Raw genomic sequence first — 27,834 nt, forward strand, 5'->3', positions numbered from 1 at the left:
AAAGTACTCCTTTTCCCATTGGGATTTTTTCCCAATCATTGTATTGTAGAAAAAAAAATTTTTTTTTTTTTAATTTTTTTTTCAACATTTTTTATTTATTTTTTTGGGACAGAGAGAGACAGAGCATGAACGGGGGAGGGGCAGAGAGAGAGGGAGACACAGAATCGGAAACAGGCTCCAGGCTCTGAGCCATCAGCCCAGAGCCTGACGCGGGGCTTGAACTCATGCACCGCGAGATCATGACCTGGCTGAAGTCGGACGCTTAACCGACTGCGCCACCCAGGCGCCCCTAGAAAAAAATTTTAAACTTTGAGTAAAAACTATTAGGAAAAGTTTTTAAAATATGTCTTAAAATACTTATATGTATTTAAATTTGGTGTAAAACTTGATGAAACTCATTTTAGTTTGATCAATATTTTAAAAAATTGTTTTAAATGTTGTATTTATTTTTGAGCAAGAGAGCATGAGCTGGGGAGGGGTAGAGAGAGAGGAACAGAGGATCCAAAACAGGCTCTGTGCTGACAGCAGTGAGCTCAGTGCAGGGCTTGAACTCATGGACCTTGAGATCATGACCTGAGCTGACATCAGACTCTCAAGCAACAGAGCCATCCAGGCACCCCTAGTTTGATCAATATTAATATTTCAAATTATTGAATTAAGATTATTAGAAACTTATAAGACATTTTGGTATAATAATTTAATCATGTTAAGAGTTAAAATAATTGCAAACTGGTGGAGCCACTCAGGAAACAGTATGGAGTTTCCTTACAAAGTTGGGAACTTGCAGCCCAACATTTATAGCAGCATTATCTACAATAGCCAAATTATGGAAACAGCCCAGGTGTCCATTGACTGATGAATGGATAAAGAAGATGTGGTTTATATATACAGAGTGGGATATTACTCAGCCATAAAAAAGAATGAAATCTTGCCATCTGTAACAATATGGATGGACATGTAGGGCATTGTGCTAAGTGAAATGTCAGACAGAGAAAGACAAATACCATGACTTCACTCATGTGGAATTTAAGAAACAAAACAAACAAGCAAAGGGAAGAAAAAAAGAGAGAGCAGCAAACCACGAAACAGACTCCTAACTATAGAGAAAAAACATGGCTACCAGAGGGGAGGTGGGTGGGAGGATGGGTGAAATAGGTGATGGGGATTAAGGAGGGCACTTGTGATGAGCACTGGGTGATGTATGAAATGTTGAATCACTTCATTTTATTTATTGAATACCTGAAAATAATATTACACTGTTAAATGACCAGACTTTGATTTAAAACTTTAGGAAAAAAATTAAAAAGAGTTAAATTCATGATTTTTGTTTGCTTATTTGTTTGTTTTTAGCATTCTGTATTGGAAGAAGAGATTTCTATAGATGAAAAAGATGCCTTTGTTTAGTAAATCACACAAAAGTCCAGCAGAAATCGTGAAAACTCTGAAAGACAATTTGGCCATTTTGGAAAAGCAAGACAAAAAAACAGACAAGGTATGAACTAAAACAATAATGTTATTTTTTAAATGCATATGTTCCAAAACCAAAAACCAGTATAAAAGCTTGGTGAAGAATCCCAAATATGGTCTGTGATGCTCACATAAAGTTTCTATAAATACATTTAAGTGCCGCGGGGCACCTGGGTAGCTCAGTTGGTTAAGCATCCAACTTCAGCTCAGGTCATGATCTCACAGTTCATGGGTTTGAGCCCCATGTCGAGCCCCATGTCTGTGCTGTCAGCACAGAGCTTGGAGCCTGCTTTGGATTCTGTGTGTCTCTCTCTCCCTCTCCCCTGCTCACCCTCTGTCTGTCTGTCTGTCTCTCTCTCCCTCTCAAAAATAAATAAACATTAAAAAAAAATAAAAAAAATAAATTGATTTCAGGTTTTATGCAATTGTTAAGTCTGTTGCCTTGAACTCTTAGTTCACTCTCTTGAGCCTCTGACCAAACTTGGATCCCTTTAGACTATAGAGCTTAAAAATCTAAGGGGTTACACTGGAATATAATGTTATACTGACATGAAGGATAGAACAGTTTTTGTTTTTTGGGTTTTGGTGGGGTTTTTTTTTGAGTAAGAGAGAGAGAGAGAGAGAGAAAGAGAGAGAGGCAGGGCATGCACAAGTGGGAGAGGGTCCGAGAGAGAGGGAGAGAGAGAATCCCAAGCAGGCTCCATGCTGTCACTGTGGAACCTGATGTGGAGCTTGATCTCATGACTGTGAGATCATGACCTGAGCTAAAATCGAGAGTCATATGTTTAACTGGGTGAGCCACCCCAGGTACCCCAAGACATTTTTATTTAAAGATCAACTGATAATTTCTACGACAGTGAACCTCATTTTAACATTTTTCAATGGTCCTACTAAGCAGGGTTTCCTCATAGGAAGGATTGTTTTTATTATTTTATTCCTTCAAAGGGATGTTGGATCCTGCGTATTCAATTTCTCTCTAAAGTGACTAGTATATGGCAAGACTTAAGAGATCTATAAAATAAATATTCTTCAGTTCACAGTATCTTTCTATCTCAATGTATAATACAATCTTGTATTCTTATAGGAATGTAGGAATCTATTTTCTATCCGACATCTTATAAGGGATGTAGAACTGTATTTTAAATTCTTGTGTACTTGTATAATATTGAACCAAATATTGGCCCAATTAGAAGAAATGACCTCCATAAAAGAGTAAATATAAATGGCAGAAGACAGGAAAAAAAAAACATAAAAAGATACTCATTTCCATAGTAGTCAGGAAAAAGCCAATTAAAACCATAGCACATTCCTATTATACACCCACTATCTTGGCAAAAATGGAAAATGTCTCATATTAAGTGTTGGCAGGGATGGAAAGCAAATGAGAACTTTCATCCAGTGTGAAGGATAAAGTACAAATTGGTGTTACTGCTTTGGAAACCAGCTTAGTATCATCTGTCGTATATGAAGATGTGCCTGTGCTAAAACCTGCAGTTCCACTCCTAGGTACAAACTCTAGAGATACTCTTGCATTTAGGCACCAGGATGCATGTGTAAGAGTGTTCATAGCATTGCTCTTCATAATAACCCCTCAGTGGAAACAGCCCAAATGTCCATCAAAGGTAGAACTGAAAAATTGTAGTCTCACCATCAATGGAATACTTGAGAGCAATGAAGTTTAAGGCACTGCTGCCTACGTGCAACTGCATGGATGAATCTCGCATACATAATACTGAGTAAAAGAAGCACCTCATAAAAGGACACAGGTACTATTCCAAAAAGTTCAAAATTGGCAGGACTAGACTATATTGTTGTGGAATGCAAACACAAGTAAGAAAACTATAAAGAAAACTAAAGAAATGATGGTCATCAAAGACATAAAAATATTTTCTTCTAGTTTGAAAAGGTTGCCTTCAGGTGACTTCAGGGTTTCTGAAAATACTCTGTTCTTGCCCTGTGTTATGGGCACATAGCTGTTTGCTTTATAATTATTCTAAACTATGTAGAATATAAAGTATTCTTCTCTGAATAAATCTCACACTTTGAAGAGACTTCCAACCTTTAATAAATTAAGGATTGTTTCAGTCAGATCTTAACATGTATCTGGAAATTATGTTTTTAAAGTAGTGTTATGCTGCTATGAATTACTTTTATTTAATTTGCCTTATTCTCTTAATTTCCTGCTTCAATTATAATGATTACAGTAGTACACTTGAAAGTATAAAACTATATTTCTTTTAAAATATTCAGCAAATTAAATTATTAACTTATTGGCCTGTTCTCCTTTACTCGCCTGCATTAATTAAAAAAGATTTATTGAGTAAATTCACATGCCATATAATTTGCTCCTTTAAAGGGCAAACTTTAAAATTTACAATTCAATGATTTTTAGTATTCTCACAAGGTTCCACAATCATCACCAATATCAAATTCCAGAACATTTTCACCACCCCCAAAAGAAATCCTGTACTTGTTAGCAGTCATTCTTCATTCTCCCTTCCCCAAGCCTGAGCACCCACTAAATCTACTTTCTACTTCTATGGATTTTCCTATTATTCTTTAAAATTTAGAGAATTTTTTTTTTTTAAGTTTCTTAGATAGCAAAAAAAGGCAATGATTATGTGGGAGAGATAAGTGGATTAACAAAATTTAGTGGGTTTTGATAATCGATTGTGTGACAATTTTTTTTTTAATTTTTAAAATTTTTTCTTAAAAAATTTTTTTAATGTTTATTTTTGAGGGAGAGAGAGAGAGACAGAGTGTGAGCCCGGGAGGGGCAGAGAGGGGGAGACACAGAATCTGAAGCAGACTCCAAGCTCTGAGCTGTCAGTGCAGAGACCAACGTGTGGCTCAAACTCACAAACCATGATATCATGACCTGAACTGAAATCAAGAGTTGGATGCTTAACTGACTGAACCACCCAGATGCCCCAACAATTCAGTTTTATTACTTAGTCCGTTAAAAAATCAGAGTAATAGAAATTTGTTGAAAAACCTTAACAAATGCTTTGAATAAAGACGAGTAGCTACGGATAGGTCTTCAAAACAGTCAATTTAATTTTTAAGAGTAAAATTTGTAGTTAATTACTAGCAAAGTTGGACTATGAGTATGGTTTTAAAAGTTTTGTTTTTAAGTTTATTTTGAGAGAGAGAGAGAAAGAGAGAGAGAGAGGGAGGAGTGGGAGCAAGAGAGAGAGAGGGGAAAGAGAGAGAATCCCAAGCTGGCTCTGCACTGTCAGCATAGAGCCCAGCGTTGAACTCACGAACTGTGAGATCATGACCTGAGCCAAAATCAAGAGTCAGATGACTAACTGAGTGAGCCACCCAAGGACCCCGAATATGTTTTAAAAGAAGATTGTTTTAATTACATTGACTAACTAGAAATACTAGAGATATTTTTTATGTGAATAAATTTTTGCAACATTTTCCAAAATAGAAAAAGAAATGTCTATGAAAAAGTGTTTTTTTGTTTGTAACTGTAGTGTTCTTTGATCATAAATAAACAGAATCCCAAAAGTAGATTTGTTCGTTTGTTTGTTGATAGCTTGAAAATATTCATTCCTCATAACTATGAGTGTATTTTTTGTTCACCAGGCTTCTGAGGAAGTGTCGAAATCACTGCAAGCAATGAAAGAAATTCTGTGTGGTACAAATGACAAGGAGCCTCCCACAGAAGCCGTGGCTCAGCTCGCACAAGAGCTCTATAACAGTGGCCTGCTGGTGACATTGATTGCTGACCTACAGCTAATAGACTTTGAGGTAAACTATCTGTAAAAGGATGACACTTCTGTTTTTTAATTTTAGTGTATACAAGATCATAAATACTTGACTTTTTCTATTATTACCATTCATATATTATATAAAAACCCAGTATTTTTCTAAAACTTCTAAAATTTTTTTAATAAAGCAAAAATGTATCTTATAGTTAAGTTTTCTGCAGGTAGGTAGCAAGGTTGGTGGCCAATAATAATAGTAATAATAAGAGATAACTTTGAGTGCTTACACATGCCATACAGTTCTAAGCACTCATCTCCTTTAATCCCCCCCCCTTTTTTTTTTTTAATTTTTATTCTCAAGTTAGTTAACATACAGTATAGTCCTGGATTCAGGAGTAGAACCCAGTGACCCATCTCTTACATATGACACCCAGTGCTCATTCAGAAGAGTGCCTCCTTAATGCCCATCACCCATTTAACTCACCCCTCACGCCCTCATCTCCTTTCATTCTTAAAACTACCTATGTGATTGCTACTATATGATTAGCCTCATTTTACTGATGAAGAACCTAAAGTTCAAAGATAATAAGTAATTTGTGCAGTCGCTCAGGTACTTAAGAGCCTAAGCTGTATTCAAACTTAATGTCTCTCAGGCCTGTTCATTTAGTTAAAGTATTATACCAATGATTTAAGAAGTTTGTTAAATGCTAGTAATATAGGATATTTATCTCATTTTGAAAGCAGTTATACCTCATTTATCTAGATAATAAGTGAGCTAAATAAAAAAAAATTTAGAAATGTTAAGTGGTGAATAAGTATAGGCATTTAATTACCTGTGGCCTGAGAGCAGTGTTTTTCAGTGAACAGGCTGTATGTAAGGCAAGTTTGGCCATTGGCTGTTTAAGTGGTGGAAGTCTTAGCTTTGATTTGTTTGCTGTTTTGTTACCACCATTACTAAGTGCTTGGGTTTCTATTGATTTTCAGAGATAGAAGAAAATGCAAATTTCTGAAATAGCTTTTAGTTTTCTCACTGAGGAGATGAAAGGAAAACTAATTATGGTGATTACAGTGATTAGACCAAGATAAGGTCAGGGCTCTGGGGATCTGTGGAAATACTAGCCCACAGCTCTCTGGATGACTTAGATAGGGGAAGATTTTTGGCTGAGGGCACGGGGAGGAGGAATGCAGAGCAAGACTGTTCTGGAGACGGGAAGCCAGGTGTGTTGGCTGAACACTATACTGAGTGGAGGACCCCAAAGGGTCCAGACTTCAACTCATCCTTCCTTTCAGACACACCTGCCTTTTTCTTTCTTTCCTTCCTTCCCTTATCTATTCTTCCGTCTTTGACATTTCTGCTCAATAATCTCTTTTCCTACTTTCTCCTCTTGCCTAGCTCGCTCACTCGCGCTCCCCATCTTACTCTTCACTTTTTAAACTGGCCATATGTGGAATGAAGTGTAGTTTTATCATTGCATCTGTGTATTTTCATGTTTCTTTTATTTAGTTTCAAATGAGATATTATGAACATTTATAGGAGTCGTGCCTAGTGGAAAAATACTTGGAATTAAAATTGTTTAGAGTCCCTGCTGTGCCATTTCATAGTAATGTAACCTCTTTGAGACTAACTTTTGTCATCTCTAAAATAGGAAAAGTATGTACTTCCAGCAGTTTTAAATATTAAACTGAATTTAAAAAATACATGTTGTGTAAGAACAATAAATACATGTACAGACTATACACAAATGTCAGATAGTATATTCTTATTTCCTCTCTTAAACTGAAGTTAAATGTAAGCTGGTTTATTTTTGTTATAACCCTTGATTTTTTTTGTTTATTATTTTAATTTTAGATTTAGTTAATCAGTGACCATAAATGGGAAAAATACTTCCTACTCTTGGATTATGGTATTATATTTCTATAAATCTCCTATTGTTTTGCAGATTTCCCTCAAAGCAGCAGTATATTAAGCCATTATCGTGATTAATTCGTATGTTAGCTTGAGTTGGTTTATGAGATTAGCCCAATTTGCAGTTGGATGCCAGAAGAAATATGACCAAGGATGGTTATGTTTTGAAGAATGAGTCAGGGATGAGATGTCATGAGGTCCAGTGAACTAGGAAAGTCTTGAGCAGCCACAGAATAGTGTTGGTTCAAAACACTACCCAAGAATTAGGGAGGTAAGAGTATATCAAGACAGACTTCGGGTATCTTGCAACTTTGCTTAGCGTTGGTTTAGATATCAAAAGAGGAACAATAAGAACTACTTATACAAGACTCTGTCAGTTAAGTGTCTGACTTGGTTTTGACTCAGGTCATGATCTCAAGGTTCATGAGTTCGAGCCCCACATCAGGCTCCGTGCTGACAGTGGGGAACCTGCTTGACGTTCTCTCTCTCTCTCTCTCTCTTTCTCTGTCTGCCTCCCATCTCTCAACAAATAAATAAACATTAAAAAAATTTTTTGGATTAAGACATCCAGTTGCCTAAAAGTTGACTTACACATTATCAAGTCAACTTTTACTGTCTGGAATCCTTAGGGAAAGAAGTATCTTTCTGAATATTTTCATTTTCCATGTAAGTGAAGATTAATTCTTCAAATAAAGGAAGTCAAACAAATTACTTTGTGGATTACATTTTCTCTAAAATGCATTGTATACTTGCCCCTCTCCAAAGTAGTATTCTAGATATAATTTTTTACTGTTGACTCAGAACTAACATTATGAAGATCTATTGTTGTAGCAATAAAACAGCAGACACTTCTTTTTGTTTTCAACTTTACTAAGGTATAATTGACCAGACAGTTCTTTCTTGACTTTGTCCATTCAACTGATGTAACATGATGCCTAGAACTCGGTTATAAATGAATGTGATATTCAGTAGGTGCGGCTGTCCTTCTCAAGCCCATAAAAAAATAGACACTTATAAGTACTTCTTGGTTGACTAAGTGAAAAACAGTTAAAATTTAGGACAGTTCAATTTTAAGCATTCCACTCATGACATACAGTATTTTCAGGAAGGAGGCACCATTTGTAGCATTATTAGCTTACTTGCAGAAATGTGCTATGTATCTCTATGGACCGGAGGTACTAACCGTCAGCCTGCAAGCAGCATCTTTCTATCTCAAGCCTAAAGTATCCATATAAGCTAGTGACAGCTTGAAAAAATTCATCCTAACTTTAGAACTCAGTCTAATCACACAGAACTCTGCCCTCCTTGTCTCTTGGTTCGTAGGTAGAACTGGTATAGCCCCTTCTGGATTGAAAGTATCTTAAGTACTAGAACCCTGTTGCCCACACCTAATGCTATACACACTGGTTGGTTGAGTGAATGAATGAATGAATGTAGGCATGAGAATGAGAGCTTGAAGCAGAGGTAAGGGAATTAGACCAAAGGAAAGTGTTCTGAATGCAGCAATAAGCCAGTTTTCTTGAAGAATTAGTAAATTGTTTAGAAGATAATTCAAGAGCTATGATAACATTCTAGTAAGTGAATAGCCTCTCATGGGTTTTTGAGAGTACAATAGTCATCTGACTGCAAAATTTCTGGTATGTGTTTATAACAGGAAGAAAAAGATATTATTTAGGGATGGGCTATAGCTTTTGTCAGATAAACTAAAAGGATGGGGCATTCCTTACAGAGAAAAGTGAACTTTTAGAAGACACCGAGATGGGTTTTTTTGTTAGTTGTAAAAGTTTAGGTCTCTAGGCAATGTCTGGAAGGAAAAGACTAAAAGGGAAGAGCTTAAATTTCCTTTTGCAGAGTAAAGTAACAGAAATTTGACAAATGCCCTCTCTTTGGCTATGATTGATGGAAGTAGGGGAAAGTTTTGGAGTGAGGGAAAGAGATTCCAGAACCATGACAGAGAGAAGGGACTTAAGGAAAAAGATGATCAGGAATTCTGACAAACCTTTAAAAATAGCGATTCATAGAATTCAATTTGAAATTGTTTCTGCACTATGCTATAATTACCCTTTGTTACCTTTAAACCTTTGATAAAAGAACTATGTACTAACAGTATATGCTGAGTGAAGGAGAAAGGGTGGTTTTCTATACTTGGAGGCAACAGGGTGTTGAGGAAATAACTAGCTGCAGGAGGAAGGACCGGGAACAGGGTTGAGGGGAGCTTGGAGCAGGGGTTCAGAATCCAGAGCTGACAACAGTGATGGTGGCCATGGCAGTGGCTTAGATTGGGTAGCAGGCACTGCCTTGGGAAACTGTGTGACAAACCCATTTCTCCTTCAGGAATCCAGAGCAAAGTAGTCCATTGGGGAGGGGAAAGTACTGGAGGATCCTACTATTTTGTAAATAAGGGTAGTTAGGAGGCACACCTTCGAGTTAAAATTGTGGGTGGCTCAGTCAGTTAAGTGACTGACTTCAGCTCAGGTCACGATCTCACAGTTTGTGAGTTCAAGCCCCACGCTGGGCTCTGTGCTGACAGCTCAGAGCCTGGGGCCTGCTTTGGGTTCTGTGTCTCCCTCTCTCTCTGACCCTCCCCCACTCACACTCTGTGTCTCCCTCACTCTCAAAAATAAATATTAAAAAAAAAAAATGGGGCGCCTGGGTGGCTCAGTTGGTTAAGTGCCCAACTTCAGCTCAGGTTGTGATCTCCCAGTTTGTGGGTTGGAGCCCCTCATTGGGCTCTGGGCTGACAGCTCAGAGCCTGGAGCCTGCTTCAGATTCTGTGTCTCCCTTTCTCTCTGCCCCTCCCTTGCTCATGCTCTGTCTCTCTCTGTCTCAAAAATAAATAAAACATTAAAAAAAAATTAAAAAAAAAAAAAAAGAAAGTCTCATTACTTTATAGCCATAAATTTTTAATCTAATCCTTTAGGCCTTAAAGTTGCTGACAGAAAGGAACTACTTCTGCATATTATTATGAGGTAAAAAAAAAAAAAAAAAAAGACTTGTGGCTGAGATTGCAAATCTTCAGATTTTATGGGCTCAGGATCAAACTCAGAGCTGTGTTTTTTGAGGTTTGGCCACTATTCAAGACACAGCTTCAGACTCTGATGTTTTGAAACACAATGTGATAGGAGATCAAAGGATGAAATTTATTGATGCATTCATTTTAAAGAAAGGCAGGTGTGCCTTGCAAAACTAGGGTGGATGCAAAGTCATCTGTTCGGGCTGAATCAGAAAGTAGTTCAAAGAAGCAGAAAACTTTCTGCTATGATAATTTAATCTCTAAGGCTTAATTCTTGCTACATTAAATAAAAGTCAGCAAAATGAGTACTTCAGTATCAGCTTCTCATTAACCCATTTTATGGTCCTAAATTTTTGAAGATTTCTGTCCCTTTTTAAAAATCCTTTTCTGTTCCCTGGCCTCCTCTTTAAAGTGGTCCTTCGCCTTTGGTTTTATTACTATAAAAACGAAAAATCATAAAGCCTTAAGACATAAGCTTTGACTATGCTTCATGCATAATTTGAAATGCTTACGATGTGTATAGGGCATTGATTCTACTTGGTCTTCATTCTGTTTGGTTGTTTATATATTTTGCACCTGCCATTAAACAAATTAAGTTACAGAATTTACAATTACAGGTGAGGAAATACTATATCATATTAAATGGAATTTTATGTTATTGTTACCATAATGCCCTCTTAAAATAATGAATATAAACTTTAGAAGCATTTATCCTATAAAGGTACATAATATGTGGGTGATTTAAAATGGTGTTGGAATCAGGCCCTTAATCAGAAGCATAACATGTTAATTGGTTGTATTCTCCCTATAAAGACAGTGACCATTTTACTTTGACCCTATTATACTTTTTAAGCAATGTAACCTGCCATAAAGATAAAGACTGCTCATGCCATGTATAATGTACAGAATGTTTTGTCCCCTCTGCTTTCTGGGGAACACTGGCTCCTTCCCCACCCACGTGGTTACAGTGGGAGCAGCCATTTTGCGTGGCTTGACACCCTGCCCCCCACACACAGCTGATTGGCTTAGTAGTGGATATCTGATCAAAGGGACAGGACCACAGTATTCTGCAGGATTCTGGAAGTAAAACTGAGGTAGAACCTCAGTCTCCAACCAGGAGCTAATGGTATTCCACGTGATTTCTGTATCGATGGTCAGGTTTCCTACCATGTAAATGAAAAAAGTAGGAAGCCAGCCTGCAGAAAAGACAGAAAGAAGAATGATGATGGGGAGAGAAATAGAGGGTCAGAGAGATAGAGATAGAGGGCCATCCTTGATGGGATTCGTGTCATAGGTAAATATAATTATACTGAAAAAAATTTGAGAGCAACTCATCCTGAGCTAGCCTGTGTTTGGGTTCTTTGAAACTTTCCCAGTACCTGTAAATTAGTTTAGCTTGAATTTTAGTCCCCTGCAAAAGCGCTCATCCATGCAGTGAATACTCCCCACCCCCAGCTCTGCTTACCTAGTTCTGCTCCCGAAAGTCAGTACAAACATTTGCCCTATACACCTTAGCTCTCCCCGTCCCACTCCGCAAGGCCAACCTGTACAGGAGCAGAAGAGAGAAAGAAGCGAACAGAGGAGAGAAGTCAATGGCTACAATTATGTTTCATCTTTTTAAAAGTTAAGGTATAATTTACAAACAGTGGCATTCTCTCTTTTTAATATGCAGTTCTGTGATAAAGGAAAATTCCATCACCCCCCAAATTTTCCCTTGCCCCTTTGTAATCCTCTCCTTTTCCTACCATCAGCTGCTGGCAACCACTGGTCCATCTTCTGTCCCTGTATTGTTTGCCTTTGTAGGTGTGTAAATTGAATCATGCAAAAAGTAGCCTTTTGAGTCTGTCTTCTTGCATATAGTATAATGCATTTAGGATTCGTCCATGTTGTTGCTGTGTATCAGGAGTTTGTTCCTTTTCATCGCTGAGTAGTATTCCACTGCATGGATATACCACAGACCATTTATCCATTCTCCAGTTGAAGGATATTTGAGGAATTTCAAATTACAAATAAAACCTTTATAACCATTTAGGTACGGTTGTGTGTGCCAATGTAGGTTTTCATTTCACTTGGATAAATACCTAGGAGTAGGATTATTGGGCAGTATTTGGGTTTTTTGTTTGTTTGCTTTGGCTTTGGTTTTTTTTTTTTTTTTTTAATTTTTTTTTTTTTTCAACGTTTATTTATTTTTGGGACAGAGACAGAGCATGAACGGGGGAGGGGCAGAGAGAGAGGGAGACACAGAATCGGAAACAGGCTCCAGGCTCTGAGCCATCAGCCCAGAGCCTGACGCGGGGCTCGAACTCACGGACCGCGAGATCGTGACCTGGCTGAAGTCGGACGCCCAACCGACTGCGCCACCCAGGCGCCCCTGGCTTTGGTTTTTAACTTCAGTCACTGATGTAAGTGTTGGTGGTATATCATTGTGATTTTAATTTGCAGCCTCCTAATGACTCATGTTGTTGAGCATCTTCTCATGTGTTCATTTGCCACCATATCTCTTCCTTTGTGAATTGTCTATATAGATCTTTTGCCCTCTTTTTATTTGGTTGTTGAATTTTGAGAATTCTTTATATATCTTGTATACAAGTCAATGGCTACAACTTTAAAGTGGGTGCCTGCTCTGTTTTACTCCCGTATTTGCCTTCTCTTACTTATGTTATCAGTGAAGGGTGCTCTTTATCATTAGTTACTTCTGATTGCTGTTCATTGCTTCTTTCTTCCTTGTTTTTCTTTTTCCTTATTTAACTCCAGTGATACTTCCATATGTATCATTCATTCTGCAAATAATCTTTGAGTATCTCCCGTCAGGGCTGACCTTTTTGATTTTGCCAGCTTAATGCAAGTGCTTCTTCAGGTTTGGTATCTGTTCACTTACATTATATGTTATTTTAGAATTACTGGCTAATTTAAGGCATTTTTGGTCATTTCTAGATGTTGTTTTATTATCATGAAACATTTTCTTGTCTTTTTTTTTCTGACCACTTCTAGATCCAGAACTTGAGACCTAGCAGTCTGATGGTTGGCTGAAGACTGGTTTTGAAATAGTTAAGACTTTACTCTAGTTAGTGTGATGAATGGATATCTGCATAGGTTATGTATTATGGAAAGACCATCATTAATCATCTTGTACCTGTTTAAGGTTTCTCTAATCCTTTCCATTCTGATCCTTTCCTCTGATGTGAGAAACTGTTCCTGGTATCAGAGCTTGTTTTTGTTATCCACAGGGGGCTTCCTTTGCCTTTGCACACTATTTGCTAATGAACCAGAAGAATGTTTTTCTCTGTGTAAAAGTTGGATAGAGTTCTGTGGAGCTTCATTTCTACTGTTCACTGGAATGCCGTATGGAAATGTTCTTGTGGCATTTCACTGGGAAGTATGAAAAACATGCTCTTATGACTTTTCAAAGAGGGCTGATATTATGTAGTATTACTGTAGAGTCTAGAATGGTTTGAATAAAACATTTTATTTTTAATTTAAATTTCATTTTAAATTTTAAATTTTATTTATATTTACAGCTGTACCTCTTATACAAGTGTACTGCTTAACATCTATATAAATGAAATTGAGATAGCATGAAGTAGCATACTAGAACCTTTTTTAGTATTTTAAAATTATGAGAGCAACTGACCCTAAAGCATCCTTTTATTTGTTTTTAAACATTTATTTATTTTGAGAGAGAGAGAGTGCAAGCAGGGGAAAGGCAGAGAGAGAGGGTGAGAGAGAATCCAAAGCAGGCTACGTGTTGGGTGTGGAGCCTGACTTGGGGCTCGATCCCACAATCCGGGGATCATGACCTGCACCAAAATCAAGAGCCAGACACCCAACCAACTGGGCGACTGGGTGCTCCATCTAATACATCCTTTTAAATTGAAGGCTCAGCTCCTAATTTTCTAAATTTGGATTTTATGTAGTGTTTTTTCTTAAAGGAAGATATAATTTGCTTTCCCAAGTGCCTGTGTTTTTTTTGTTTGTTTTTTTTATCTTTCTTTCTCCTCTTTTCTTAAATTCTTCTTTCTTCTTCCCTGGCTCCCTTTCTTTTCTGCTTTCTTAATTCTCTCTCTTTCTCCCTTATTTCCACCCCTCTTTGTTTCTCTCCCCAGAATAAAGTGAAAGCAATGGATAGCCATAGATTTTTCTTATTTTTAATTATTGCCAACATTTTGATATTATTTCTGTCAGTTACATATACCATAATTTATGTAAGCATGCCTAATTCTGGACATATTGTTTCTAACTCTATAGTATCACCACTATGATTAAGACCTCTGTGCCTGAAATTTTTCTTCTGTATTTAACATTGTTATTTAGGATTATTTCCTCAGGCTAGATTTCCCAGTTTGAGATTCTAGAACATCATTCAGGTATTATTTAATTGCTTTATATCCTCACCAGCAATGTATGAGAACCAGCATCAAATTTTACCATTTAAAAAATTCTGGAATGGGGCACCTGGGTGGCCCAGTCAGTTAAGGATCTGACTTTAGCTTAGGTCATGATCTCACAGTTTATGAGTTTGAGCCCCACATCAGACTCTGTGCTCACAACTTGGAGCCTGGAGCCTGGAGCCTGGAGCCTGCTTCAGATTCTGTGTCTCCCTCGCTCTCTGCCCCTCCCCCACTCGTGCTCTGTCTCTCTCAAAAATAAATAAACATTAAAATATTAAAAAAAATTAATTCTGGGACTCTGGACTTAGATGACAACATAGGAGGCTCCTGAATTTCCCTCCTCCTATGGATAAACAGAATGTACACTTATACATGTGGGAATTCCCTCTGAGAGAAATCCAGAAATTCAGCTAAGTGATCCCTACTCATTGAGCAACTGAGAAAATACCCACATCAAAATGAGTGGGAAAAGCTGAGACATACTCTGGCCATAGACCCTACCCACTGGCATAGCACCATGCTGTTGGAGGGAATCCTAACACCCATCTTCTCTTTGAGGAGCAAAGGGTTTGAACCACACATCTAGTGCCCCTACTTTTAAGGCTGTCAGCTGAGGGATGGGCCCCCAAATCACCTATGTATGAAAGCTAAAAGGGCTTGCATTCACGAGTCCCAAAGGACTCTAGCAAACAAAGGAGCAGTTCACGGGTGCATGAGCACTTGCTGTAAATATCCCTGACTCCCCCGGGCTAGGCACAGAGGAAGCCAACAGAAACAACCATCTCCCAGTCTTTCTCTGGAAGGGGGTTTGATGCATACTTTACAAGCTGCTGTGTGAGGTTCTGGCCTTTAATTAACATGGATCTACTTGCTGGCTACAGTCTTCCAAAGGGCCCAGAAGAGCTAGTGGGCGCTTCCCCTGCTTTCTTCCACCAGCTTGCTCCAATAAGAAAAGCAATAATAAATAATGCAGGGAAATCTCATGTACCTTGCCCAGTTTCCCTGATGGCAATATCCTGCAAAACTATAGGGCAGTAACGTGATGAGGATATTGATATTGATAAAGTCAAGATATAGAAATTTTCCATCACTACAAAGATCCCTCCACTTGCCCTTTTTTTTTTTTTTTTTCAACGTTTATTTATTTTTGGGACAGAGAGAGACAGAGCATGAACAGGGGAGGGGCAGAGAGAGAGGGAGACACGGAATCGGAAACAGGCTCCAGGCTCTGAGCCATCAGCCCAGAGCCCGACGCGGGGCTCGAACTCACGGACCGCGAGATCGTGACCTGGCTGAAGTCGGACGCTTAACCGACTGCGCCACCCAGGCGCCCCTCCACTTGCCCTTTTATAGCCACTCACCTCTGACCTCTAGCAATCACTAATCTGTTCTTCATTTCTGTAATTTTGTCAATTCAAGAATATCATGTAACTGGACAATGTGTAATCCTTTAAAAAATTTTTTTTGAGTTGACACACAATGTTACATTAGTTTCAGGTGTACAACATAGTGATTCCATAAGTTTATAATTTATGCTGTACTCACCACAAGTGTAGCTACCATCTATTCCCATATATCACTATTACAATATCATTGACTATTTTCATTATGCTGTCTTGATTTATTTCTTCCATAACTGGAAGCCTGTTTTCCTATTCCCCTTCACCCATTTTACCAATACCCCCACTTTCTTCTCCTCTGGTAACCATGAATTCATTCTGTGTTTATAGGTCTATTACTGCATTTACTTGTTTATTCATTTGTGGGTTTTTTTTTTTAGATTCCACATGAGTGAAATCATATGGTATTCATCTTCCTCAGTCTGACTTATTTCACTTAGAATAATACTCTTTATGTCCATCCATATTGTCTCAGATGGCACAATCTTATTCTTTTTTATAGCTGTGTGATATTACAGTGTATATATATCACATCTCTCTTACCCATTTGTCTGTCGATGGACATTTAGATTGTGTAACCTTTTGTTGCTGGCACTTTTCACTCAGCACAATTCCTCAGGATTCATCCAGGCTGTTGCATGTATCAAAGTTCATTCCTTTTGGGGGCACCTGAGTGGTTCAGTCAGTTAAGCATCTGACTCTTGAATTCTGCTCAGATCATGATCTCAGAGTTTGTGAGATCCAGCCCTGCATCGGGCTCCACACTAGTGGCACAGAGCCTGCTTGGGTTTCTCTCTCTCCCCCTCCTTCTCTTTGCCCCTCACCCAAATAATAAATAAGTAAGCTTTAAAAAAAAAATCACTCCTTTTTTATTGCTGAGCCCCTGGTATGGATGTAGCATAGTCTGTTTCACCATTTACCTGTGGAAGGATTTCTAGGTTGTTTCTAGCTTTTGGTTATCATAAATAAAGCTGCTATGAACATTCATGGCCAGGTTTCATTTCTCTGTGATAAATACTAGGAGTGCAATACCAATAGAGTAGTTGCATGTTAAGTTTTTAAAGAAATTGCCAAATCGTTTTCCAGATTGACCATATATATTAGATCTCCCACCAGCAGTGTACAAGTGCAGTTTCTCTGCATCTTGTCAGCATTTGCTGTTGTCACTTTTTTATTTTAGCCATTTTGATAGGTATATGTAGTAATTTCTCTGGTGGTCTTAATTTGCATTTCCCTAATGGCTAATTATGTTGAACATCTTTTATGTGCTTGTAGTCATCTGTAGATCTTTGGTGAAATATCTCTTCATGTCTTTTGCCCATTTTCTAATTGGTTTGTATTTTGTACTGTTAAGTTCTGAGGGGAGCACCTGGGTGGCTCAGTCAGCTAAGCATCTGACTCTTGATTTCAGCTCAGAACATCAGTCATGGTCGTAAGATCGAGCCCCGTATCGGGCTCTGTGCTGAGTGTGGAGCCTCCTTGGGATTCTCTCTCTCCATCTCTGCAACTTCCCTGCTTGTTCTCTGTCTCTCTCTCAAAATAAATAAACATTCTGAGGACTCTTTACATATTCTAGACACTAGGTTTTTGTCATATATATGTTATGAAGTTCTCCTAGTCTGTAGCTTGTCTTTTCATACTATTAACAAGATCTTTTGCAAAGCTTAAGTCCTGAATTTTGGTGAAGTCTATTTAAGACTTGTCTTAAACAAGTCTGTTTTTGTTTTACAGATTGTGCTTTTAGTGTCAAGTTTAAGAATCATATGCCTAAATCTAGTTCCTGAGGATTTTCCTCTATTTTTTTCTAGAAGTTTTATAGTTCTACATTTTATATTTAAGTCTGTGATCCATTTCGAGCCAGTTTTTTTTTAAGTTTATTTATTTTCAAGAGAGAGAGAGAGAGAGCACACACAGAGGTGCACACATGAGTAGGGAAGGGGCAGAGACAGAGGGAGAGAGAAAATCCCAATTAGGCTCCACACTGTCAGTGCACAGCCTGATGTGGGGTTTGAACTCACAAACTGTAAGATCACGACCTGAGCCAAAATAAAGAGTCTGATGCTTAACTGACCGAGCCACCCAGGTGCCCTCAAGCCAAGTTTTGATAAAGTTAATCCTTTAAGAATATTTTATCCTTTCAGATATTCTTTAAGAATATTTTTCTATGTTAGTATTCTTAATCAGTCCTTAGTGCACATTTCATATGTCTAATAGCTTTAAGATTGAGTAATTAATTGAATAATCTTATTGTCTTCTTTTCCTTTTGAGTCCTAGTTCCTTTAATATTAAAAAAAGTGCCTCGGGGCGCCTGGGTGGCGCAGTTGGTTAAGCGTCCGACTTCAGCCAGGTCACGATCTCGCGGTCCGTGAGTTCGAGCCCCGCGTTGGGCTCTGGGCTGATGGCTCAGAGCCTGGAGCCTGTTTCCAATTCTGTGTCTCCCTCTCTCTCTGCCCCTCCCCCATTCATGCTCTGTCTCTCTCTGTCCCAAAAATAAATAAACGTTGAAAAAAAAAAAATTAAAAAAAAAAAAGTGCCTCAATAATAGATAAGCAAGATTCAGTGGTCTCTGTTTGTGCTAAAGAGTTTACAAATGACTATGCCTCTAAAGTAGTAAGTCAGGACAGTCAATTGAATGCTACTATCTATTGGTCCCTACTATGGACATTGAAATATGGCTTTCCTTGGGAGCTAACAGTGTGACGAGGACTTTAGAGACGAAATTCATTAATTTCAGTGTTCTGTGCTCATTGTCGGAGTCAGCTTAGTATGATGGCTAAGAACCTAGACTCTGGATTCCATCAGTTTGGGATGGAGTTGTGGCTTTCTCACATGCCACCTGAGTAAGGTAACCTCACTAGTCTTTAATTTCCTTACTTATAAGATGTACATTATAAGGTTGTTATGAGGATTGGAAAATACATATAAAGTTCTTAGTATAAGTGCCTGGCACAGAGTAAGCACTTCTTCCTAAGTTGACCGTGGTAGAGATGGAGGTAGCGGTAGACAGGAAAGAGGAGACCTACTGGTCTATGTAGGCAAAGATGTTGTTGTAATACAGAGAAGAACAGTTATCTCAGAGATGAGTACTCCTGATCTGAATCTGAAGGATTAAAAGAGGACTTCGACTACCTCCATTTTGACCTGTCTGTACTTTCGTATTGATTAAGTTGTTCTTTCCAGCTTATCTCTTAACTTAGGCAAAAGACCCCTGCAGGCAAAGCATCCCTTGGCGGGAACCACAACTACCCCCGCAAGCAATGAGGTCTGCTCTGACATCAGCAAGACCCCACGTGACTGACCCCAAGACAATGATCTTTACAGCTTACCCACATGTACCCACCAACCTTTGTCCCACATTCTCCTTATATAAACCTAGAAGTATTTTCAGCACTTTGGAAACAGTCTTTGAGATGCTAGTCTGCTGTCTTCCTAGTGTTGGCCTCACCAAAATAAATCCCTTTCTTCGGTCACCCTCACTCATCTCTCTACTTGTGGATTTTGTCAGTGGCACATGGCTTAACCTGGTCTGTTTGGGACCCCAGAACCAGGTACTCTTGCACCCCTATGCCCTGATTACAGGATGACTAAGATTTAGCTAGGAAAAGAAAGGAAGGAAGAGCATTCAGGACAAATATAACACGAACAAAGGTACAGAAATGAAAGATTGTGTATAAGTATATGCAATACAGCAATTTGTTATTCATACAACTTGAAGTAGGAACTGAAAAGTAAGAGAAGTGGCTGGAAAGGTAGGCAAGGTTCAGATCATGGAAGGTGTTGGACTTTTTCAAAGCAAAAGGGGGGCACTGAAGAGATTAAGAGAATAGAATGGTGGGGCGCCTTGGTGGCTCAGTCGGTTAAGTGTCCAGCTCTTGATTTCAACTCAGATCATGATCTCACAGTTCATGGGATCGAGCCCCATGTCAGGCTCTGAGCTGACAGCATGGAGCCTGCTTGGTATTCTCTCTTTCCCTTTCTCTCTGCCCTTTTCCCGCCCATGTGCTTTCTCTCTCTCTCTCTCTCTCTCTCTCTCTCTCTCTCAAAATAATAAGCATTTTTAAAAAAAAGAAGAGAATGGCATAGTTATTTGCATTTTTAGTAAGCTCACTCTGCAGAGTGAAGACTGCTTTGAAGTGGAGGGCATAACTGGAAGATGCTCTTTGACAGTTCAGTTGAGAGATGAAGGCCAGAATCAGGGCCATAGTAACTGAGAATTGAATGTCATTCTTGTCCTTATTTTCATATAAAAATCTCCTGTTCTGGGTACCTGGATGGCTCAGTCAGAAGAGCACACAACTCTTAATCCCTGGGTTGTGAGTTCAAGCCCCACATTGGGTGTAGAGATTACTTAAAAATAAAATCTTAAAAACAAAAAACAAAACAAAGAAACAAAACAAAACAGAAAACAACCTCCTATTCCATTCAGAACTTCAGTTGGTGAAGCAGACTAGCCTGAGGTTGTAGGGTGTGTAAGACTGGAAGTCTGGTATATGAGGACTCTAAAAAGTTCTGTCTGAGACTGGCTATAGTTCTTCTGGCTTCAGCTACTAGGACTGAGTAGTCCCGTCTGTCCTCTAGGTTAAATATGATCTCTTAATATCACCTAAATCATATATATTCACCTAATAGAAAACTGATCTTTTTTTTTTTTTTTTTTTTTTTGTAATACACCAACTTGGGAATGGATAAAATGGAGGGAAGAAATTACTTAAAAGTACATGTAAGAAACAGGAATTTGATTCAACCCTACATTTCCTAAAATCTTTATTTTCCTTCACCATTTTCCCTCCTTGTTTATGAAGGCTTAAAAATGTTAATCTTTATTTCTTCTTATATAAAGCTAAATAGTAAAAAAGCATAAAGAATTCAATTCACTGCTGTTTTATATTCTTCTGTGCCATTTCATTTACGACAGTGAGAACAGACTTCTACTTATTCAAATTAACCACAGTGCAAATCCTTTGGAAAAGAGCTGCATCCATTTTGTAGACTGTTTGAATGTATGAAAGTACAGCTGACTAAAGATATATGACAAGAATAAGTTAATGTTTTGGGATATTACAAAGAAGAGTGCTATTTCTCTTGGTGTGTGTGTATGTGTGTATACACAGCTTTTGAGATAAAACTTACACTCCATAATTAAACTATTTCAAGTGTGCAATTTAATGGTTGGTTGTTTCTTTAACAGGGAAAAAAAGATGTGACCCAGATATTTAACAACATCCTGAGAAGACAGATAGGCACTCGGAGTCCTACTGTGGAGTACATTAGTGCTCATCCTCATATCCTGTTTATGCTCCTCAAAGGGTAGGTAAATGGTTTCCTTTAAAGAAGTAGGTTTGATTATAGAATAGTTGTTAAAAGTATTATAGCATTAGCCTCATTTGAGATATGATGGGTTCTCATTTGGAATCACAGGAAAGCTATTTGCCATACTTGAGGTCAGCCCTCCAAATCTACATTTCTATGATTACATGGGTTACAGCAAAATCTTTTCTTTGTATGTTTCTAAATAGAGTTCCTTCCATTTACTGTTTCTTTTTCCTCTACTTTCCTGTTATCTCTGTCTCTTCTTATTATATTATTAAATGTGTTTCCCAATCTGCCCTTTTCTTAGCTATGTAGTTACCCTTTTCCTGTTTGCATGAGACCAAATCCCCTGACCCTGAACCTCAGTACACACACACACACCTTCCAGTGGCTGGCTAGCATCTGCCAAGGTGACATGCTTCCATGTGGGGAAGCATATTTGCTTGTGCAGCATATATATATATATATATATATATATATATATATATATATACAAAAAAACAAAACAAAAGTCTAGTCAGATAATAGAATCTCTATTATTTTTTTATATGTATACTCATTTACAAATGTTTCAAGGGCATTCTGTGTCTACTCTAACTCCCAAAGACCAGAGATCTGGATGTAGCAAGTCTTGGGGACAGCAGACTGTCTTCTTCCTCCTCTGCCCTATTTTTCTACCTCACAGTCTCAAACCTAGCATGCTTTTCCATACCTACCCCATCTCATCTCTGTTCAGTTCCCATTTCCTCCCTGGTACATTTAAAAATACTTAACTGGGGGGAGGACCCAAGATGTTGGAACAGCATGGAAGTTTTTTTTGTGTCTCGCGTCCATGAAATACAGCCAGATCAACACTAAAGCATCCTGCACACCTAGAAAACTGGTTTGAGAATTAACACAACGATCTGTACAACCTGAACCACAGAACTCAGCAGGTATGCGGTGTGGAGAGGTCAACTGGGGGAGAGAGAAGCCGTGGAGGGCAGGGAGCAGTTTTTGCCTGTGGAGAGAGGACAGAGAGGAGGGGAGAGTATGGGAAAAGCACCCCCCCAAAATCAGCTGGAGAGAAAGTGGAAAAGGGGAAACAGCCAAAGGGACTGAACTAAAAAGGGAGAAAGGAGAAAGGAGAGGGCTTAAATTCCATTAGAACTCTATAAACAGGGGGAGCACAGAGTCTGAAACTCCACAGCTTGATACCTGAAGGTGCTTCTGGTAAGAAGGGCAAATCCCCTGGAGCAAAGTGAAGTCCGGGGGTCTTCCGGCCACATGAGGAGAGGTGGTTCCCCTGCTGGGAGGACATCTGATAGAGGCTGTGTGGCCTCCCCCAGGGAAAGGCCCCAGTGGCCTCAGAAGAACACCCACATTTGCTGGTGCTAGAACAAGGTCATTGGGGGTGAAGCCTGGTGCCAGATGCTTGTTGTGATTTTCCATAATCCCTGAAATGCTGCTGCTACACCATCTCGGGAACTTTTTCTGGGGTGGGCTGTCACCCAGCCGCAGTCTCTGGGCATCAGCAGCAGCACGTTCCTGTGAATGTTCCTGGGTGCGGCCAGCACCCAGCCATTGCTCAGTTAGACCCTCCCACAGAGGGGCGGAATGGGTCAAAGCCACAGTCCCTCAGAAGTAAGGGGTCAGGAAAAACAGCCACATTTGAGATAAAACTCAGGAGGGAGGAGCTGCCTGGGGTTTGGTCATGGACAGTGTAGCAGTGGGGAGTGGACAGAAGCCGGAGACAAAGGACGGGTGGGCAATTATGGATGGGGAGAACAGAGTTCTGATACTAGAGACTGGGTAGCTGGGTGATGCCATTTTCACCCCTCCCGCTCATGGGTATACACACCTACAAGCTCCACAACAATTCACACCAGTAAACTAAGCAGCGCCATCTAGTGGAGAACAGAGTTGTTACACTAAGCCCAGTCCAATTGGGCCAACCTCACTCTTCAGGAACACAAATCTCTCCACCTGCTTTGTTTATGGAATATAAAGCGATTCATAGTTTGACTTCTAGGTGAAAACTAAGTAATTTCAATCATATTTCAGTTTGTTCACTGGTCCATCTATTCAATTTTCTTTTTCTCTTTCATTTCTTTTTCATAAATACAGAAAAATTTTCATTTTCAATTTTTATTAAAAATACCTTTAATTTTTTTCTACTATATTTTTTACTTTTGTGTAATTTTTTTCAAATTCTATTTTATTTCCATCATTTCATTTTATTCTATTTCAGTGTATTCAGTTTTTCAAATTTTCAAATGATTTCCTTTTTTTTTTCTTTCCCCTTTTTTCTCTAATCTATTAAGCCCCTTTCAACACCCAGACCAAAACACACCTAGGATCTAGCATAATTTATTTGATTTATATGTGTGTGTGTGTTGTTTTTAATTTTTTAATTTTATTTTTTTAATTTTAATTTTTTTTTACCTTATTAATGACTTTTCTCCCTTCAAAATGACGAAATGAAGGATTTCACCCCAAAAGAAAGAGCAGGAAGAAACGACTGCCAGGGACTTGACCAACACAGATGCAACAAGATGTCTGAAACAGAATTTAGAATCACGATAGTAAGAATACTAGCTGGAGTCGAAAACAGATTAGAATCCCTTTCTGCAGAGATAAAGGAAGTAAAAGCTAGTCAGGATCAAATAAAAAATGGTATAACTAAGCTGCAATCTCGAATGGATGCCATGATGACAAGGATGCATGAGGCAGAGCAGAGAATCAGAGATAGAGAGGACAAACTTATGGGGAATAATGAAGCAGAAAAAAAGAGGGAGACTAAGGCAAAAGAGCATGATTTAAGAATTAGAGAAATCAGTGACTCATTAAAAAGGAACAACATCAGAATCATAGGGGTCCCAGAAGATGAAGAGAGAGAAAAGTGGGTAGAAAGGTTATGTGAGCAAATCATAACAGAGAACTTTGCTAACCTGGGGAAAGACACAGACATCAAAATCCAGGAAGCACAGAGAACTCACATTAGATTCAATACAAAACAGCCACCAACAAGACATACCATAGTCAAATTCACAAATTACTCTGGCAAGGAAAGAATCATGAAAGCAGCAAGGGAAAAAAAAGGGTCCTTAACCTACAAGGGAATACAGATCAGGTTTGCAGCAGACCTAGCCACAGAAACGTGGCAGGCCAGAAAGGAGTGGGAGGATATATTCAATGTGCTGAATCAGAAAAATATGCAGCCAGAAATTCTTTATCCAGCAAGGCTGTCATTCAAAATAGAAGGAGAAATAAAAAGTTTCCCACACAAACAAAAATTAAAGGAGTTTGTGACCACTAAACCAGCCCTGGAAGAGATTTTAACAGGGACTCTCTTAAGGGAGAAAAGATATACATACATATATACATATATACATACATACATACATACATACATACATACATACATACCAAAAGCATCAAAGACTAGAAATGACCAGAGAACACCACCAGAAACTCCAACTCTGGAAGCAACATAATGTCAATAAATTCATATCTTTCAGTACTCACTCTAAATGTCAATGGACTAAATGCTCCCATCAAAAGACATAGGGTAACAGAATGGATAAGAAAACAAGATCCATCTATATGCTGTTTACAAGAGACCCACTTTAGACCGAAAGACATCTTCATATTGAAAGTAAGGGGATGGAGAACCATCTATCATGCTAATGGTCACCAAAAGAAAGCCGGAATAGCCATACTGATATCAGATAATCTAGATTTTAAAATAAACAATGTAATAAGAGGTGAAGCAGGCATTATATCATAATTAAGGGGTCTATCCACCAAGAAGACCTAACAGCTGTAAACATTTATGCTCCAAATGTGGGAAAACCCAAATATATAAATGAATTAATCACAAAAATAAAGAAACTTACGGATAATACCATAATAGTAGGGGATTCAATGCTGCACTTACAGCAATGGACAGATCATCTAAACCAGAAAATCAACAAGAAAACAATGGCTTTGAATGACACACTGGACCAGATGGACTGAACAGATATATTCTGAACATTTCATCCTAAAGCAGCAGAATATACATTCCTCTCCAGTGCACATGGAACATCCTCCAGAATAGATCACATACTGGGACACAAATCTGCCTTCAACAAGTACTAAAAGATCAAGATCATACTATGCATATTTTCAGACCACGATGCTATGAAACTCAAAATCAACCACAAGAAAAAATTCGGAAAGGTAACAAATACTTGGAGACTAAAGAACATCCTCCAAATACTTGGAGACTAAAGAATTAATGGGCTAACCAAGAAGTTAAGGAAGAAATTAAAAAGTACATGGAAGCCAGTGAAAATCATAACACCACAGCCCAAAACCTCTGCGATGCAGGTTCCCATCAGAGGGAAGTAGATAGCAATCCAGACCTTCCTAAAGAAGGAAGAAAGGTCTCAGATACACAACCTAACCTTACACCTTAAAGAGCTGGAAAAAGAAGAGCAAATAAAACCCGAAACCAGCAGAGGACAGGAAATAATAAAGATTAGAGCAGAAATCAATGCCATCGAAACCAAAATACAGTAGAGCAGATCAATGAAACCAGAAGCTGGTTCTTTGAACAAATTAACAAAACTGATAAACCACTAGCCAGTTTGACCAAAAAGAAAAAGGAAAGGACCCAAATAAATAAAATCAAGAACGAAAGAGGAGAGATCACAACCAACACAGCAAAATAAAAATAACAATAAGAGAATATTATGAGCAATTATACGCTAATAAAATGGGCAATCTGGAAGAAATGGACAAATTCCTAGAAACATATACACTACCAAAATTGAAACAGGAAGAAACAGAGAATTTGAACAGACCCATAACCAGTAAAGAAATCGAATTAGGAATCAAAAATCTCCCCAAAAAAAAAACAAGAGTCCAGGGCCAGATGGCTTTCCAGGGGAATTCTACCAAACATTTAAGGAAGAGTTAACACGTACTCTCTTGAAGCTGTCCCAAAGAATAGAAATGGAAGGAAAACTTCCAAACTCTTTCTATGAAGCCAGCATGACCTTGATTCCAAAACCAGACAAAGACCCCACTAAAAAGGAGAACTATAGACCAATTTCCCTGATGAACATGTATGCAAAAATCCTCAAGAAAATATTAGCCAACCGGATCCAACAATACATTAAAATTTTTTTTTCACCATGACCAAGCGGGATTTATACCTGGGATGCAGGGCTGGTTCAATATCCGCAAAACAATCAATGTGATTCATCGCATCAATAAAAAAAGGACAAGAACCATATGATCCTCTCAATAGATGCAGAGAAAGCATTTGACAAAATACAGCATCCTTTCTTGATAAAAACCCTCAAGAAAGTAGGGAGAGAAGGATCATACCTCGAGATCATAAAAGCCATATATGAAAGACCCAATGCTAATATCATCCTCAATGGGGAAAAACTGGGAGCTTTCCTCCTAAGGTCAGGAACAAGACCTGACCACCCTCTGACCGTGGGGATGTCCACTCTCACCACTGTTATTCAACATAGTGTTGGAAGTCTTAGCCTCTGCAATCAGACAACACAAAGAAATAAAAGGCATCCACATCGGCCAGGAAGAGGTCAAACTTTCACTCTTTGCAGATGACATGATACTCTATATGGAAAACCCAAAAGATTCCATGCTGATCCATGAATTCAGCAAAGTGGCAGGATATAAAATCAATGCACAGAAATCGGTTGCATTCCTATACACCAACAATGAAGCAACAGAAAGAGAAATCAAGGAATCGATCCCATGTACAATTGCACCAAAACCCATAAAATACCTAGGAATAAATCTAACCAAAGAGGTGAAAAGTCTATACACTGAAAACTATAGAAAGCTTATGAAAGAAATTGAAGAAGACACAAAAACATGGAAAAATTTTCCATGCTCCTGGATAGGAAGAACAAATATTGTTAAAATGTAGCTACTACGCAAAGCAATCTCCATATTGAATGCAATCCCTATCAAAAAAACACCAGCATACTTCACAGAGCTAGAACAAACAATCCTAAAATTTGTATGGAACCAGAAAAGACCCTGAATAGCCAAAGCAATCTTGAAAAAGAAAACCAAAGCAGGAGGCATGACAATCCTCCTGAAGCAAGGATTGCCTCTTGAAGCAAGACTTCAAGCTGTATTACAAGGCTGTAATCATCAAGTCAGTATGGTATTGGCACAAAAGCAGACACACAGATCAATGGAACAGAATAGAGAACTGAGAAATGGACCCACAAACGTATGGCCATCTAATCTTTGACAAAGCAGGAAAGAATATCCAATGGAATAAAGACAGTCTCTTCAGTAAGTGGTGCTGGGAAAACTGGACAGCAACATGCAGAAAAATGAACCTGGACCACTTTCTTACACCATACCCCAAAACACACTCAACATGGATGAAAGACCTAAATGTAAGACAGGAAGCCATCAAAATCCTCCAGGAGAAAGCAGGCAAACACCTCTTTGACCTTGGCCTCAGCAACTTCTTACTTAATGCATCTCCAGAGGAAGGGAAACAAAAGCAAAAATGAACTATTGGGACCTCATCAAAATAAAAAGCTTCTGCACAGGGAAGGAAACAATCAGCAAAACTAAAAGGCAACCGATGGAATGGGAGAAGATATTTGTA

General features: G+C 38.5%; 1 protein-coding gene across 14 annotated transcripts in view; it reads left to right on the plus strand.

The window, feature by feature from the left end:
• The window catches only part of CAB39L (calcium binding protein 39 like), a 131,630-nt gene that overhangs the window by 47,852 nt on the left and 55,944 nt on the right, over positions 1 to 27,834 (plus strand). For 11 of the 14 annotated variants that reach the window (XM_045475611.1, XM_045475597.1, XM_045475684.1 and 8 more), the window contains 3 exons: positions 1,351 to 1,492; positions 5,062 to 5,226; positions 21,079 to 21,197. In XM_045475611.1, coding sequence (XP_045331567.1) covers positions 1,382 to 1,492; positions 5,062 to 5,226; positions 21,079 to 21,197 — 395 coding nt within the window. In that variant the 5' untranslated portion in view covers positions 1,351 to 1,381. The remainder of the gene's footprint in view (positions 1 to 1,350; positions 1,493 to 5,061; positions 5,227 to 21,078; positions 21,198 to 27,834) is intronic. The other 3 variants (XM_045475693.1, XM_045475699.1, XM_045475708.1) reach the window with 1 other exon arrangement.

This window comes from Leopardus geoffroyi, chromosome A1, assembly GCF_018350155.1.
Source record: "Leopardus geoffroyi isolate Oge1 chromosome A1, O.geoffroyi_Oge1_pat1.0, whole genome shotgun sequence".
Lineage (NCBI taxonomy): Eukaryota > Metazoa > Chordata > Mammalia > Carnivora > Felidae > Leopardus > Leopardus geoffroyi.